Source organism: Drosophila miranda, chromosome XL (genome assembly GCF_003369915.1).
Source record: "Drosophila miranda strain MSH22 chromosome XL, D.miranda_PacBio2.1, whole genome shotgun sequence".
In the NCBI taxonomy this organism is placed as follows: Eukaryota; Metazoa; Arthropoda; class Insecta; order Diptera; family Drosophilidae; genus Drosophila; species Drosophila miranda.
Window position 1 is genome coordinate 20,351,758 of NC_046673.1, and position 18,200 is coordinate 20,369,957.

Here is an 18,200-nt window from a genome sequence, read left to right on the forward strand (position 1 = left end):
TTAGGGCAGGCCGTAAAACCGTACAGCGGGCTTTTGCGCCACAACGAGCAGCTCTCTCCATCAAATGGTCAACAAATGTCGTAGTTTTCTTTACTTTAGTTTCAATTTTCTTGACAACTTTCTCGACTCAAACAGTTGATGGTGAAATTGACACTTCTGCTCCGCTGCATGAGCCGTCAGAATATTATTTAATAAATTATAATTGCAAATATTTCCACGCTTTGTCAATGAACATTTCCAACACTACAACCAGATACCGCATTTAAACGATAAATATACCGTCAGCCGATAGTTGATCTAGTTACTGCAGCTTTTATTTGTTTATTGCATTTATTGTTTATTTTTTTTTTTATTGCATATAGCACATTCCCACAAAATCGTACTTTCTGTACATCTTTTTGTATTTATTTTTGCATATCTGTTTAGAATGTTCAGTGTTTGTGGTAACCCCAACTCAAGTGGCAGTCAGTATTTTTTCCACCATTCCTGTTACGTCAGCATCAGCAGAGCGTTGCCAGTCGGACCGGATCTAGGGATCAAGAGGCTCCACAGGAAGCGGGGGGCTGTGTCCCAAATGTTGGAGGAGGATTAACCAAAGAATACTGTTCAATCGAAAAATTATATAAATTAATATTCAAATGATCTCTTATACCTCTTCTCCAATGATGCTCTTAGAGCTTTTCGGCTCCGGCTCCGGTTCTGGCCCCAGTTGTTTGACATTGGTACTCTGTTGGTATTCATGGCATTCATGGCAGCGCATGTTGTTGCCTGCTTGTGGAGTAAGCCAGAAGGCACGCGAAGCAGCAAACCAAACCAACGAAATCTGAAAGCAGCTCAAAAGAGGGGGAAGTAAAATAAAATATAGCAATGTTGAGCAGAATCAAGGATTCAGCTCAAAGGCAGGACCAAGGCAGCAGAAAAGACAGAACAACAAAAACAATGACAAGATATTCCCAAGATACATATAGTGACATATCCATAATTCCCCACATCCCATACACATTATGTTTATGTACAATTCATCCACCCCATCCACACAAGTAACAGGACCCCACTCAAGAATCAATAACTGTTTCTTCCCATACTCCAAGCTAGGGCCCCCCATAATATAAACAATGGACCACATTGTTTCATCAACATTAGAATCACGCCACTCTCGAGAAATCGATTCTTTAGAATCACGCCACTCATGAGGACCAATCAAAGCTAGACATAAAACCAAGGAGTATCACATTCCTAGCTCCGTCATGTAATGCAACACCGATCGCCAGCAGTGGATGCCTTTCATCAAAGCCGACGCATCCCCAAATATCGATCCAGGCACGTACGCCACCGACACGAAGATGCAGCCGAGGAAAGCAACGCCCGAAGCCAGAGTCGGGAGTTCCAAGAGAAGGGCTCATGGAAACTAGCCAGCAGCAGAGAGATCAGTTCCGTTTGAGACAAGCAGACCCAAAGTCAAGTCGGGGAATTCATTTAAATCTTGTGACATAAAGATATTTAAGTTGGAAAATAAAAGTCTTTTTTAAAAAACTTAAAATCGAGTTGCGGATATTTAACTGGCGCAGTCGGTAGGATTTCGTTTAAAATTAACTCCTATATTTCGGTAATGGTCAGCTTGTGTAATTTCTAATTACTGTGATCACGTAATCCCGGAATCGTTAATAAAATTGTGAAATCCGCCAAAGAACCTATGTGTTACGAGCACATACGATTTGCAAAACTAAAATTAAGTGAACTGAAGTAAGCGGAGATAGTGATCCACCAAAAACAGTGAAACACTAAATTAAAAATCAAAAAACTTACAAGTGAACCAAAATAGAGTTAAAAACTACTGAAAACAAAACAAAACCCAATCAACACCAACAACATGGCGTTACCACCACTATCATTGAGCGAAATCCACTTGAACCAGGCACTGCTGTCGATCAGACAAATACCTGCCTATGACGGTTCATCTGGACAGCTAAGCTCATTTATCAAACGAATCGAATATGTATGCGGATTATATCCAACTGAAGATCTTCGCCAACAAAGGATCCTATTTGGAGCGACCGAGATCCAACTGTCAGGAGAGGCACAACGCATATCGCAAATGATACAACCCAACACGTGGCTCGAACTGAAGACGGCGCTGATCAACGAGTTCAAAAATCACACACCATATGAAGAACTCTTACGACAACTATACACCACCAGATTCAACGGCAGTCTTCGTAAGTTTATAGAAGAATTAGAGATAAAAGCATTATTAATAAACAATAAGCTAAACTTAGAAAACATACCAGAAAATAATGTCATTTATAAAAACGCTTTGAACAACACAATTAAAGATGTCATTACTCGAAAACTTCCTGACAGAATATTCATGAGAAGATATTACCACATTGTCTAATCTTAAGAAGGCAGCACAAGAAGAAGGATTGTACAAAGCTAGTACAACAGATTCAGGTACAAATAAAGATCAATCGAAATCGTCTCAATCAAATCGAAAGAATGTTGGAAACTATTATCCAAATTATAATACTACTAACTATCACAATCAAACTCAGAGTTCATCTGGAACAGGTCAGACTAATCGAACAAATCAAAATCAAAATTCCCAAAATCCTGGATTATACAATGAGTTCAAAAATTCCTTGAATCAAGGTAGGGCTCAGAATCCATTCAATCAGCAAATATCTCAACACCAAGCTAGTGGGAGTGGACCCAACCAACCTACTAAAAGAGGGAGGGAGAGCCAGAGTGGCCAAACGAAGATGGACGTAAATTTTCATCAAGCCGCCTCGGAAGAAACCGAGGAGGACCCTATATAAACATTACCATTAATAAAAGAATATTAAGGTGTATCGCTGACTCGGGATCATCGATCAACATCATGAAAGAAAATAATACAGATTCCGAGATAAAAGACGATAACCTTACGGTCCATACCATCAATGGACCTGTCCGTTTAACTAAGAGTATAATGAGGAATGCGAACAAAACATGTCCGTCCGAACAAAAGTTCTACATACATAACTTTTCCGAAAATTATGATATTTTATTAGGAAGAGAATACTTGATGGCAAGTAAAGCCGTCATCGATTACAGAAATGACACTGTAACACTAGGAGCTAGGTCGTACCCAATCATTCAGAGTGGAGAAGCTATTGAAGCCGGCAAGACCGCACAGAAGTGCACTGATCCCTCTACAAAAGAAGAGAAGATCGCACCTAAGTGCCTTGACCCATCTCCAGAGGGAGATCAATACTTCGCTTCCGCTCTAGACAGTGAATTAAGGGAATGTAATCAATTAACATTGGAACACTTAAACGACGAAGAGAGGGAAGAGTTAAAGAAGGTCTTATATGAGTTTAAGGATGTGCAGTACAGAGAAGGTGACAATTTGACTTTCACAAGTACAATCAAGCACGAGATCAAAACTCAACATGAAGACCCGGTCTACAGACGACCATACAAATATGCCCAGATACATGATCAGGAGGTAAACCAGCAAATCAAAGATATGATCAGGCAGGGAATAATTCGAAAGTCGAATTCTCCTTACTGCTCGCCCATATCTATGATTCCGAAGAAGATAGATGCTTCAGGAAAGCAAAAATATCGAATGGTAGTAGACTATAGAAGTCTTAATGAAATAACAGTTAAGGACAAATTCCCAACTCCACGAATGGATGAAATCCTAGACAAACTGACAAATGTCAGTATTTTACGACAATCGATTTAGCAAAAGGTTTCCATCAAATACCCATGGAACCTAGCTCAATCCCCAAAATTGCGTTCTCCACTAAGCATGGACATTACGAGTTCACTCGTATGCCCTTTGGGCTAACCACTGCCCCAGCAACCTTCCAAAGATGTATGAACAATCTGCTAGAAGAGTTAATCTTCAAAGATTGCTTTGTATACTTAGATGACATCATTATATTTTCCACTTCATTGGAAGAACACTTGTTGTCACTAAGGAGAGTATTTGGAAAGTTGAGAGACGCCAACTTGAAGCTACAAATGGATAAATGTGAATTCATGAAAAAGGAAACTGAATTCCTAGGTCATGTAGTCACTACTGAAGGAATAGTACCAAATCCAGGCAAAATCTCTGCCATTGTCAAATTTCCAATACCAGAAACGACTAAACAAATAAAGTCATTCTTAGGTCTGTGCGGGTTCTACAGTAAATTCATTCCTAATTTTGCAAACATAGCAAAACCCATGACACTCAAACTAAAGAAAGGAGCTGTCATAGACCCCAAGGAAGAAAAGTACGTCGAGGCATTTGAGAGACTAAAAGTACTCATCACCTCAGACCCTATCCTTGCGTTCCCAGACTTTGACAAAATGTTCACGGTAACAACCGACGCTAGTAACATAGCATTGGGAGCGGTTTTGTCACAAGAACACAAACCGATCTGCTACGCTAGCGGAACCCTAAATGAACATGAAATAAACTATTCAGCCATCGAAAAGGAATTATTAGCGATCGTATGGGCAACCAAGTATTTCCGTTCATACCTGTTCGGTAGAACATTCGAGATACAAAACGATCATAAACCCTTGATTTGGTTGAACAACCTCAAGGAGCCAAATATGAAATTACAAAGGTGGAAAATAAAACTGAATGAGTTTGATTTTAAAATGAAATATCTACCAGGCAAAGAAAATCATGTAGCTGATGCCTTATCAAGGGTAAAGATTAATGAAAATCTCCTTAGAGAAGCTTCCAATAGCGTTGGTGCAACTGTACATAGCGCACAGGAAGACAATCTAAATCACATTGCTATCACGGAAAGACCAATTAACTATTACAATCGGCAAATTGAGCTAATAAAAGGCAATGAAGATAAGGTAGAAACAATTCGTTATTTTCACAAGCTAATCATCAAGAACACGTATAAGGAAATGACTAACACCTTAGCGAAGGATATAATAAAGGAATATCTATGCACCAAAAAGAGCGCATTATATTTCCATAACGAAATAGATTTTCCTCCATTCCAAAAAGCCTATTTAGAAATCATTAATTCTAACAATATAACCAAAGCTATTAAATCAAGCACGAAACTCCTAGATATTCAGAATTACGCTGAGTTTAAAGAAACCATATTAAAGAATCATAAAGGCTTACTCCATCCAGGGATAGAGAAAACCGTCAATTGGTTTAGGGGAAAATACTATTACCCGGATTATCAAAAACTAATCCAAAACATCATAAACGAATGTCCTACTTGTAATATTGCCAAAACAGAGCATAGAAATACGAAGTTGGCATTCGAAACTACACCGGAAATACTGAACATCAGAGAGAAATACGTCATAGATTTCTATATGGTTGGTAACCAACAGTTCCTATCATGTATTGACGTATACTCGAAGTTTGCCACTCTTGTAGAAGTAAAAAGTCGTGACTGGTTAGAAGCAAAAAGAGCCATCATGAACGTTTTTAACGAGATGGGCAAACCAATTGAAATCAAAGCCGATAAAGATTCAGCTTTTATGTGCACAGCATTGCAAGCATGGCTAAATGCGGAAAACGTCAAAATAGAGATCACTTCCAGCAAAAATGGAATATCTGACGTAGAAAGATTTCATAAAACAGTAAATGAAAAATTAAGAATAATATCTAGCGAGGATAACCCAGAAGATAGATTCACGAAGTTTGAATTAATTCTTTATACTTATAATCATAAAACCAAACATAATACCACAAATAGGACACCAGCTGATATATTCATTTATGCAGGCTCACCTGATTATGACACCCAACTAAATAAAGTGAATAAAATCACTAAATTAAATAAAAACCGCATAGAGTATGAAGTAGATACCCGCTATAAACTATCACCTCTAGTTAAGTCTTAGGTAACAAATCCTTTCAAAAGGACGGGCGAAATTAGACAGGTAGACGAAAAACATTATGAAGAAAAGAATAGGGGTAGGAAAATAACTCATTATAAATCAAAATTCAAGAAAAAGAAGAAATCTAATAGAAGCAAATATAATAACTCCAGAGAAACCGAGGAAGTTAATGGAATCGGCGAACTTCAACACAATTAAAATCCTCATCTTCCTCATAATTACCATCGTAATGGCACAGGGCCAAAACATAGAAATAAATCCTATAAAATCCCAAAACGGATATATGATATTCAAAACTGGATCGATTAACATACCTATCAATTACGAATACCATTATCTAACTGTTAATGTAAGTAAAACCGAAGAACTATACCAAAATTTATTAACGCAAGCCACTAAATTCCAGGACATAATCCAAATAAAATATATAGTAGACAAATTGCAAAGAGAAATGAACGGGCTAAAAATAACCAAAAGAAATAAAAGAGGCCTAATCAATATAGTAGGAACAGCCTACAAATATCTCTTTGGAACACTAGATCAGGAAGATAAAGTCGATTTGGAACAAAAAATAGAAAATTTAGCCAGCCATAGCATTCAAATGAATGAACTAAATTTGGTAATAGATGCAGTTAATAGCGGAATAAACGTTATAAACAAACTAAATGAAGAAAAAGACAGGAATCAACAAATAGAAATTTTGATATTCAATCTACAACATTTCACAGAATATATCGAAGATATAGAACTAGGTATGCAATTAACTAGGCTCGGTATATTTAATCCAAAATTATTAAAACAAGACTACCTGGAACAAATAAATTCTGAGAAAATACTAAATATAAAAACCTCCACATGGCTAAAATCCGATACCAACGAAATTCTAATAATTTCCAACATTCCCAAAGACATTACAAAAGTACCAATCTATAAAATCGTTCCGTATCCAGACGAATTAAATAACATGTTAACAGATATGACATACGACAAGTACTACATAAAAAATGAAGAAGTATTTGTTAAAGAAACTATATTGAAAACCAATGAAAATTGTATAAAAGGAATTTTAATGCAAACTCCCACTAAATGTCCATATTCCAAAACTTTTCAAAACTTTCAAATAAACTTTATTGAACCCAATATACTAATCACATGGAATCTTCCAAAAACAACGCTAAACCAGAATTGTGTAAACCAAGAAATCATAGCGGAAGGAAATACCATTATAAAAATCTACAACTGTTCAATCCAATTAAATGAATTTACAATATCAAACACAATGTTAGATTTTGCCCAGAATGTTTATGTATGTAATTTATGTATGTTCCTTTAATTGCATCCGTTATGAACTCTAAGTTGGATTACTTTGTAAGCTAATTTACAGTTTGATTTTAATTCTAGTTTATATAATTCGTATTTCAATTTTCTTTGTGTATTATCTTATGCTCAGCATATAAAAACAAGTAAAAATAAGTATGTATACAGTACATACAAAGACATAATAAATATACGAGAAAGTTTCCATGTTGGTGAGCCCCGTAGCAACAGTCTGGGATGTGTTTTCTTCGGGCGTGTCAGATATTATTGGCTTTTCTTTCGTTCAATAATAAAACCATCATTAGAACTTTCATGGACTTATTGGAAATGCATCCACTGCAGAGCTTAAATACTATTCCAATATGATTTTTCCGTAATGCCAGGGTACTATCCAACCAATGCGAAAAGTGTATGCAGCACCGGAATCCTTGAATGAGATAACTTGTTGGTTAAATGAAAACAATTTGGCTTCACGTATCTAACATTACCTGAATTTATAGAGGTACATAGTTACATATCCAGGGGCATTCTGAAATTAAGATATGCATAATTGCAGTTGGTTTTCTGTTGACTTCATTGAAACCACATAACTAAACTTACCTGTATGGTACAACCACTCTTGTGTTTTAAGAACATTCATTCTCCCGGTGGGTGTATTCGATTCTAGGCCTTGGTCCGTCTCGTATTGCGCCGCTTCTGCCTCCGAAATCGTAAGGGCCTGATGACGCGCCTGGAACTAATACAAATCGGGGTTTGAATTATAACAATGATGGGCTTCCGTATGCGTCGCATCACTCAAGTCCGGATGGCTGAGCAAGAGCTGTATGCTGAGACCCACCATGTTCCTGCGCTGCAGCGTCATGTAGCCCCAGAGTATGTTGGGAGAGCCCGTTCCCATATCCTATTTTCTTCGCCTGAAACGGTGCACTTCTAGATTAGATAATTTGGTTTTGGTTGCGGTTTTCCCCACTGCATTTTCTTAGGGCAGGCCGTAAAACCGTACAGCGGGTTTTTGCGCCACAACGAGCAGCTCTCTCCATCAAATGGTCAACAAATGTCGTAATTTTCTTTACTTTAGTTTCAATTTTCTTGACAACTTTCTCGACTCAAACAGTTGATGGTGAAATTGACACTTCTGCTCCGCTGCATGAGCCGTCAGAATATTATTTAATAAATTATAATTGCAAATTTTTCCACGCTTTGTCAATGAACATTTCCAACACCACCACCAGATACCGCATTTAAACGATAAATATACCGTCAGCCGATAGTTGATCTAGTTACTGCAGCTTTTATTTGTTTATTGCATTTATTGTTTATTTTTTTTTTTATTGCATATAGCACATTCCCACAAAATCGTACTTTCTGTACATCTTTTTGTATTTATTTTTGCATATCTGTTTAGAATGTTCAGTGTTTGTGGTAACCCCAACTCAAGTGGCAGTCAGTATTTTTTCCACCATTCCTGTTACGTCAGCATCAGCAGAGCGTTGCCAGTCGGACCGGATCTAGGGATCAAGAGGCTCCACAGGAAGCGGGGGGCTGTGTCCCAAATGTTGGAGGAGGATTAACCAAAGAATACTGTTCAATCGAAAAATTATATAAATTAATATTCAAATGATCTCTTATACCTCTTCTCCAATGATGCTCTTAGAGCTTTTCGGCTCCGGCTCCGGTTCTGGCCCCAGTTGTTTGACATTGGTACTCTGTTGGTATTCATGGCATTCATGGCAGCGCATGTTGTTGCCTGCTTGTGGAGTAAGCCAGAAGGCACGCGAAGCAGCAAACCAAACCAACGAAATCTGAAAGCAGCTCAAAAGAGGGGGAAGTAAAATAAAATATAGCAATGTTGAGCAGAATCAAGGATTCAGCTCAAAGGCAGGACCAAGGCAGCAGACAAGACAGAACAACAAAAACAATGACAAGATATTCCCAAGATACATATATATGTATATATGTATGTAAATGTACGCTTAGGGAAGCCGAAAGAGCTGACAGATTTATTACACTGTCAAACAGAAGTTTGATATATGAACTGGAATCATTTAATCATATTGCGTTTTTCATTCGCAAATTGATTGAGGCATCCGAACATTGTCTCCGATCTCTAGAGAATTTATTGAAGGAATCTCCTCTTACTGTACTTACATATATCTCGATGATTGACAAACGAAATACTCGGTATTGAAAAAACGAAAAGAAACGCCGTAGATACTCGAAAAAATGCCAAAAAATATCTGTGATATAATGAAATCAAATCAATCTCAATCTCTGGGTTTGAGTTGCCCACAAATACAGACACACGACGGATAGACACACAGACAGGCACAGTGGTGCTTCCTATTTTCTATCTCCCTGAAGAAGAGGCATCCACATTTTGTGGGTCAGTGTGTGGCTTTAGGAAAGTCTGTGTAGGAAACCGAAACTTGTCTAGTTGCTATAAATACAAATTGGATAAAATTGCAGTGCGTGCCGAAAAATAAGAAGATGCCCAAGTCGGGCACAGGCACAGGCACAGGAGCAGGAGCAGCACAACCACTCGTGCCCTCCTAAAAGAGAAAAGAGGGATCAGATTAAGACACTGGAATGCGGAACGTGGCCAATATGCTGCTTCTCTTTGGCAATTGAGGTTTTTGCTTTCTGCTTTCTGCCATCTAACATCCTACCATCATTACCATCATCGAGCTGGAATTTTTCCGAACAGCACTGGCACCCTACAACAGTTGGTTGTCCTGGGCGATGATGACAGATGGAGATATACAAGGAGTAGGGTGAGTAGGTGGTGGCAGGGGCAGAGGCAGGGGCAGGGGCCTCTGCTAACTAATTAAAGTGCGTACATGTGCCACGGCACCGCTCTCACACGAGTATCCAGAGATCTGCCCCAATTCAGTTGTTTGGGGGACATTTTTGGAAATTTTACAAATTAATTTCATGTTTGAAGCAAATTCGTAAACAAGTCTTAATGTGCACTAAAGCGTGTATTTCCAAGGGTGCTGTCTTAGAGGCGGGGTCGGGCCATGGGCATGGGCATGGGCATGGCATTGCCTAACCACCCATCTAATAATGTCGGGCGCCCGCCAGACATGAATTTAGCATTTATCTAGCGCCACTTGAACAAAGTTCTCGCTCTCGTCCTCCTACACAGTGTTGGCGTTGGCGTAGGCGCCCCCCATCGGTGGTGCCGTGCCTACTTCTTGGCTGACAATGAAGATGGAGATGGCGGCGGCGGCACAAATTTTAAGGGATGAGGAGTAGGGGACTGGCTTGGTGTGTGGTGGGGTGCTGCTTGGTGGCCTGGTGTCCTGGTGGCTTGGGGTTGAGCTAATTTCAACGCCTCTTAAGCGCACAGTGGTTGCACACAGCTTGGTCGTCTATCTGTCTGTCTGTCTGCCTGAAGTGTGGCAAAGTCAAGGAGCGCCGCGAGTAGAAGTCCCTGCTGGGGGACAGAGCCCACAAAAGAATACTTTATATATATATTTCGACTTTTGAATACACCGGAATAGACAATGCCTCTGGGGGGTCTTCATTTGGGGCATATGTACTTTCGCTCCAAAGGAACTTTTTCGAATATGTAATTGAAAGTGAGGTTAAGCTGCTGTTCAAATTGTTCAGTCACAAAGGAATATTTATAGAAATAGCAAGTGTCTTAAGTCAGTAAAAAGGAGATTTCCGGGTCGAGTCCGACGTCCGCAATCGTAGAAAATTTTTGCACAAAATAATTCCAAAATGGTGCACAATTTTTTAAGGGATCTAAATTTTAATTGGAACATTTCTTCCCCATTAAATGGGGTCTCTCATTTTTGTAACAGCTCTCATACCAGTGTGCACTTGATTTTGGTTCCATGGGCTTGTCAACAGATTCTCCTCTCGAGTGGCGGGGACTTCTTTCATGGCTTTCATGGCCAGTAATTGTCGTTGTTTTTTGTTCTTGTTGCTGTTGTTGCTTTAGATGTGACGGGGCAGGTTTTTGCCATTTTGCCAGAGCCATGTTCGAATTTGTTTCAATTCCAGGCCAGTCATCAGCTCCATCTCCAACTCCAGCGCCATCCAGCGACACGTACGAGGCATGAAGTCATGCCAGTGCCAGTGCCCCTGCCAGTGCCATTGCCAGGGACACAGCTAGGGCTAAGGCCATGTCGATGGAGATGGAGATGGTGCCGATGCTGATGGTGGTGGCGCAGTCATGGGAGCTGCTTTTGGTGGCCAGTCAAGAGTGAAACAGCGCTGTTAATATAAAGTAGGTAATTGAGATGGAAAGTGAATGAGGAGCGGGGAGGACGAGTCTGAGAACGAGAACAAGGACCCTCCTAAGCTTCTGCTGCTGGCCCCTGCTTTTACCTCTGCTGTTTCCTCTGGCTCTGCCTCGAACTTGATCAAATTAATCAACTACAGTGGACGCCACGTTCTGCTTCTGCTTCTGCTCCGGCTCCGGCTCCTTCTACTTCTACTTCTACTTATACTTCTCTGTGTTGTTTCTCTCTTTTTCGCCGTGCTGATTCAGCATTCTGGCTATAAAATCATGCGTGGGTCTGTAGACAATGAATGCACATAAAAATAATAATTGGAATTGGAAATGAAAACAATTTTCATGGCCTCCGGCTCGCCTCGCCTCGACTCCCTTTGGCTCTCGCCCACATGATGTGGCACAAAAACTTCAACAGAGAAAGCAATATTTGTGAGCTTGGCTGTATACATATGTATGTGTGTGTTGGTGGCATCATAATTCCAATTCCAATTCCAATTGTGTGCAGGTGCTGGCCCCTGAACTTTTCCACTTTTCCTCTTTCTATTGTGGAAACTCCCAGCCATATCCCGTTTGACCTTATCGACTTTTGTAAGCCTCGGCACAATTATCGCCCCATGACACGGTCGAACTCGGGGGAACGCGGGGGGAGACCTGAGAGGGACTCTCCAGCCAAATCGAGTGTGGGACCATTTCAATGCTCTGCAGAAGCCAGTCGAGCCCGTAATGCGCTTATCAGTGTCACCCACACTCACACACTCGCACCGACAGCTCCCCATGCTTCCTTTGCATATGCATGAGCATTTCACGGCGACCCATGTGGCGTATGCGTAATGTTCGTATATCAGTCTGCCGGGGCAGGGCACCCATGCGGCGTATGGGTAATGTTTGCGTAACAGTCTTCCACTTAGCAAGTGCTTATTTTCAGCTAGAACAAGTAACTGAAAGTAGAAGCAGGAAACAGTCTTTTTGTGGGGTGGAAAACGATTAAGAGAATGATATTCCTCCAACTCTCGGGGTGTTCGGGGTATTCGGGGTGTCCGGGGATAAGGAGAGGCCTGGTGGGTTCAGCCAATGAGGTTTTCTGTCAAAATATGCTTGTGGATTGGGGAAACTCTTATACATAGATAGACCCCTGCTTTCAAGCCTGGGATTTCCCAAAAGTGTCTCCATGAGGCAGCTATAGAGATCACAGGATCCAAGTCCTATGCGGAGACTTTGCCCCACCCCCAGCCAAGTCCCTGCGTCAAGCCAGGGAATCGAGCATGGGGCATCGGAAAGAGGCACAACACAACACAAAGGCGTAAGCAATCAAAATGAATTTTTATGCCGCATTTTCGCAATGCAGGAGCCGAGTGCCACCTAAAAAAATATGTGTATGTTACCTTTGGACCTATACACTCCATCTCTGGCCCCAGCCGGCAGTCGGAAACGGCCTCGTTGCATTCCTGCAAACGAAACCCAACCAAAGACCGAAACCGAAACCGAAAACCCAGCAGAACCGAACCGAGCCAAACCGAACACATTTACACATGTAAGTGCATAAAAAATGTTTATGAATTTCAGTTTATGGCGCGTAAAACACGCCAATAAATGTACCAAGGCATTAAAAACGCCTTCCTCCTCGCTACTCGCTACCCGCACCTCGGTACTGGGCGCACTCTGGGATCCCGGGTCCCGGTTCCCGGTCCCACCCGGTGGACTTTGCCGCACTAATAAACAATCAGAGATGGGCATAAAGTATGGGGAATCGGGCCAGGAATGGCCAAACGGCAAACGACAACGGGGTATTCCCCCATATTTTTTTTGCCTCCTGTTTCCCCCAGGCTTTTTTTTGCGTTTCTTTCTGCTCCTTTTTGGCCAGAAGGTGTTAGTCGGCCCGTTGGCGCAATTCTTGTGGGCGCATGAATATTTATTCAAAAAATATATATGCATGTACATTTGTACATATGTACGTATTTTCTTTATACTTCTGTGACTGTTTCTGCTGTTTTTCTGTCTGGGTGTCTGTTTGTGTCTTTCGTCCTTTGGTTCCTTCTTGTATTGTTCCTCGTGTTCTTGCCTGCGTTCTGCCAAATGCGCTCTAATGCACTTTACGACACTTTATGGCAGCTGTCTGTGGAGAGAGAGGGTGAGGGGGAGCCAGGCAAATGTAAATGATGGCAAATTGATGGCAGCACACATATGTGACTTGCCTCCTTGTGGCAGCATACATGCATGTAGGTGGAAAGGTTTGAGTCCAAAAACGTGACTGATTATGGAATCTTCTTGATAGAAATAAGGTTCCATAACGATTAAGCTCTCCAATTCCTTTAATATACTTGGTTGTTTATCCTTTGGTTTAATTAAGAAATAAAATTCCATATATATCAAGCATCGTGGTATTCTCTCGATTGTTTTAGGGGATGAAATATTTCCCGAACAAATCCTTGCCCTACCTGGAGCCCCCGAACAGTTGCCCCCAATTTCCGGCCCACAAATGACACCAAACATTTGCCGAAATTGCACTTTTTTTTGCTTGCCTGCCTGTCGGGAACTCTAATGAAAGCCCTGGACAATGTCCTGTCTCCTGTTTTTGTGTGTGCTTTGGACGCCGCTGCCGAGCCTTGTCAGGACTCGGTTGGTTCTTCTAGCATTCAAATGGGTCTCTGCGCCTTTTTTTCTCGTTTTTTTTTAGGGTTCGCCCTACTATGCAAATCGAGTGGGCGGGAGGCCGGTCGGTTTCCCCTAGGACTTTCCCCAGGACTTTCCCCAGTACTTTCCCCAGGACTTTCCCTTGTGCTCATCCCCTTCTTAGCGCCGCCTCAATCTTTGTTTGGTCGGGGCTTCCCCATTCCCTTGGTTGCTTTGGTTTCCTCTTTTTTGAGTACTTAACGCCACGAGGAATCGTCCGAGTCAACTGAAGCGCAAAAAATGCGAAAAACATGCAGAGAATAAAAAGAGGGAGTGGTCGGGTGGATGGGTACGGATATAGACAGGATAAGGAGGAGGGACATGGGCAGGGGCACTGCGAGAGAATGGGAAAATGGGTGGCGGCGCGTGTAATCAAAGTGTTTGGCTATCAAAGATTCAGCGGCTTCTCCTTCTCGGCCAGAGAGCAAAAGTTATGCATAAATTTTGGGCACCATCACGACTCGTCCGCCCAGTTTTCCGCCTCTTTGCCAGATCCTTGTGCAAGGCCCACTCCACTCCTTTGCAGGCCAAAATCAATACCGGAAACAAATTAGTTTCGTCTTAAAAGCCGCACAGCATCAAAACAAAATTTCAGCAGTCAAAGCAGCCCCAAGAACAAGGCCACAAAAACAGGCGAAAGCACAAGCAAACATGCAATACAAATACATATACTGATGTACATAGTACATATGTATTAGAGATGTTCGAGAGGAGAGGGGCTCCAACGATCCTAAGTGACATTGTTTGTTGGGTGCCGCAGGAGTAGCGTGAGGCCACAGGCCAGAGGCCACAGGCCACAGGACACAGACACAGACACAGGCACAGGCACGAGAGTCTCATAATAATAGCCGCACATAAAATTTTATTAGCACGGAGCGTAACAATTCAATTGGGTCATGCTTTATGACGCCTCCGGGCGGAAGGGGAAGCGGAAGTGGACTCCATATTCCCCCAGTCCCTTCCGTGGTCTAAAAGACTGTAAGCCGGGGAAATCGGATAACCAATTCGGGTCACTCAGGTGCATCAGTGCTCAGAATTTCGAGATCTCAGCTGCACCGATATATAGCTTCAGATGAGACAAAAGACACGAAACTACATTCAAGGCACACATCTATACACATAAATATTTCCATACAATCTATACGAGTACATAAGTGTATTGCAGCATTTGTTCTATATTAAAGCTTATCGACAGATATCGACAGTGATAATATTTTCTCAGCTTAAGAGCGGCTTAGAAGCGCAGAATCGTGAGATGATCAGATGGGCCTTTACAGTTGATGAACAAATAGTTGCCAATGTTGATTCCGAATTAGGGGTAACGATGGAACTTTCCACAGTTATGTGCAACTGTTCATCGAGTTCCTTGTCCTTGTGGTACGGACGGAACCTGCAACAGTGGCACTGAGTGCACGGTCTGATGGTTGTTAGTACCCTCTCGGCTCATTAAGTAAGCCGGACTTTTGGGGGAAAAGACGAGCCTTTCTTTTATTACCGCAAACTATCGGTACCCAAGATCAGCTACTACCGATCTAAGAAGAATTTAGAATATGCGAACGAAACCTGTCCACCACAACCATGGTGCCTTTGGTGTTCGGGGAAAATATAGGAACAGTTAATCTTTAATGGTATCCAAATACATATGTAGACATGAGCATAATACCCGCCGGAGGTACGACGACTCTTGATCGAATTATGATTATTTTTGTCAAAGACGTTTGGTATTCTTTCGCCGGAGTAGGGCAAAACTCAATTTGGGGCGAGACTCATTTGTCGCGTGACAAAAGAAGCGAAGCGCAACTGCTGCTGCTGCTCCAATTGGAGGAGCAATTGTCTTACTCTCGCTCCAATTGGATTTCCGTGGATTGGATGTTGCTTCGCTCTTGCTCGTGCTTGTGCTTGTGCTTTTACTCTTCCTCTTGCTCATTGTGTACTCTTGCTCTTGTGTATTTTACAGTTACGTGTGGAGGCGGACGGCTCGCTTGCTGAGGAGTGAAGGAGAGGGAGACGGCAATAAGACTGAAGCTGGCAAATCCTCACACAAAATGCGTCGAAGAAGCAGCAGCGACAGCGACAGCGGCAGCTGTCTTATCAGCAAGAAACAACAACAACAGCTGGAGAGGAAGGAGGACCAGCAGACTCGGGCAGAGCAGCGACCGCGACCGCGTCAGCAGGAGCAGCAGCAGCAGCCGCAGGCAGAGAAAGAGCAACGAAAGAAGCAGCAACAAAATCAACGGTTAATCCCGGGCCCCCGCTGCCCGCTGCTGCTGCTGCTGCTAATGCTGCTAATTGTTGGCGAGGCAGTTTACGGTAAGTGCCATGTGAGAGTGAGAACGGGAGAGCGTGGCAGAGAGGGAGGGCACTATCAAGGTATATTTATATATGTATGTAAAAATAGACAAGCCTACAGATAGCACAGGCAGCGCGTGTAGAAACTGTACCTCTAGCTTGAAGATCTTTTTAATATCTATTAATCTTTAATCAGTGTCTTTCTTCGTATTTTCAAACGATATGAATAAGCAGATAGAGTGTCGAGTGCCTCATACTGCAAAAACATACCTTGGATTAGGTTCGATTGAGTGCGTAGCTGGAGGAGATTGCTAGCATCTTTACACATGACTGGGAGTTACATCCATGGCGTGGATAAACAGCGTGTACACCCCATCCCACGGTGGGGTGTTGGTGATTCATAAAACATGGCCAGAATGGCCACTGCCCCTCTGTGACCTCATTAGAGGTTCATTTGTTTGCTTATTTATGCAGACACACAGATACACACCCAGATAAGCGCTAAGCATACACGAATGTACATATGTATGTAGGTTGCGTATATTGGATCATCCCATCCATGGCATATGGCACTTGTGTGGCCCTTTGTGTTACCAATTTCTGCCACAAGTTGAATGCATTACATTACATTTTCCCTTTTATCCATACAAATTCGAACTCTGCTGGTGTACATTGCCCCAAAAAGTATGCTACACAGAAGACAGAAAGTACACATATGCACACACACACATATACATATATGGGGTGTGCGTGTGTGTGTGAGGATGGCTTGGTCTCCGTGCGCTTTTGCCTGTAATTAATTGACTCGCACATTTTTCGCATCAAAAACAAAAAAGAAAAACAAGTCAGAGAAAAACTTTTGCCCAGACAGTGTTTTATTCCCCCCCCCCAATCCAACCATATGTGTATGTATGTGCTTATGAGTGTATATGTGAGTGAGGGAGTGTGTGTGAGTGCCTTGGAGTACGTGTGTGCTGGCAAAATGAACGACAGTTGGCCGGTGATGCACTGCAGTCAAGGTCGTTAGAGCGAGATGGCATTCGGGCGGTGCTTTTTTATGCTGTCGCGTTTGTGGCAGTCGGCCAAGTTGGTCAACATGGCTCATGCTGTGGGCTCACACATACACATGTCCATACATATGTATGTATGTTTGCATATGCATGCACTGGAAGAAAGGAAAGCGGACTCAACTCTCATAAAGTAATCTGCTGTCTAATTACTTTCAATTTAAATACTAATATCGAATAATTTACATATAATATACTAACATTGAAACAAATCGCTGGAAGAATGGTATTCCTGATATCACAGCTCTAATTTTTGTTGAGAATTTTTCTCCGAGTGTACATACACACACAAGCATATACGTATGTACCTATAGAGACCTGTGTTCAATTGGAGTTGAGGCAACTTAATTTGTTGGCTGTTGGATTGCTCCACTTAAAGTCGACTGCCAGTCGATTCGACGCACAACACAAGTGGCTTCTATTGTTATCGATAAGTTTGATTGTTGTGCCGTGTACTTTCGTAATCGATATGTCAATAATTGTTGCCCACTTTGACTGGTGCAGTCCTATTGTTCTTGATAGTCTATTATGTGTTCCATCTGTACTTGTGGCATTTCTGATTTATGTACAGCGTACACCGTTCCCCCATTGACCAACATTCAATATGCTTCATGGCACACTTCAACCCCATGTCTAACAAGCCCAAAATATCATCCATCCATTGGGTGCTGGAATGCATTCCGATGAAGTGACAAATATGCCACAAACTGCCCCAATACAATGAAACAAGCAGCAATTATGTCCAGAAACTG

At 41.8% G+C, this 18,200-nt stretch overlaps 1 protein-coding gene across 3 annotated transcripts in view; it reads left to right on the forward strand.

Annotated features, from left to right (window-relative positions):
- The window catches only part of LOC108163215, a 147,883-nt gene that overhangs the window by 72,672 nt on the left and 57,011 nt on the right, over positions 1 to 18,200 (forward strand). For all 3 annotated transcript variants that reach the window (XM_017298374.2, XM_033388627.1, XM_033388632.1), the window contains exon 3: positions 16,050 to 16,402. In XM_017298374.2, the coding sequence (XP_017153863.1) occupies positions 16,050 to 16,402 (353 nt within the window). The remainder of the gene's footprint in view (positions 1 to 16,049; positions 16,403 to 18,200) is intronic.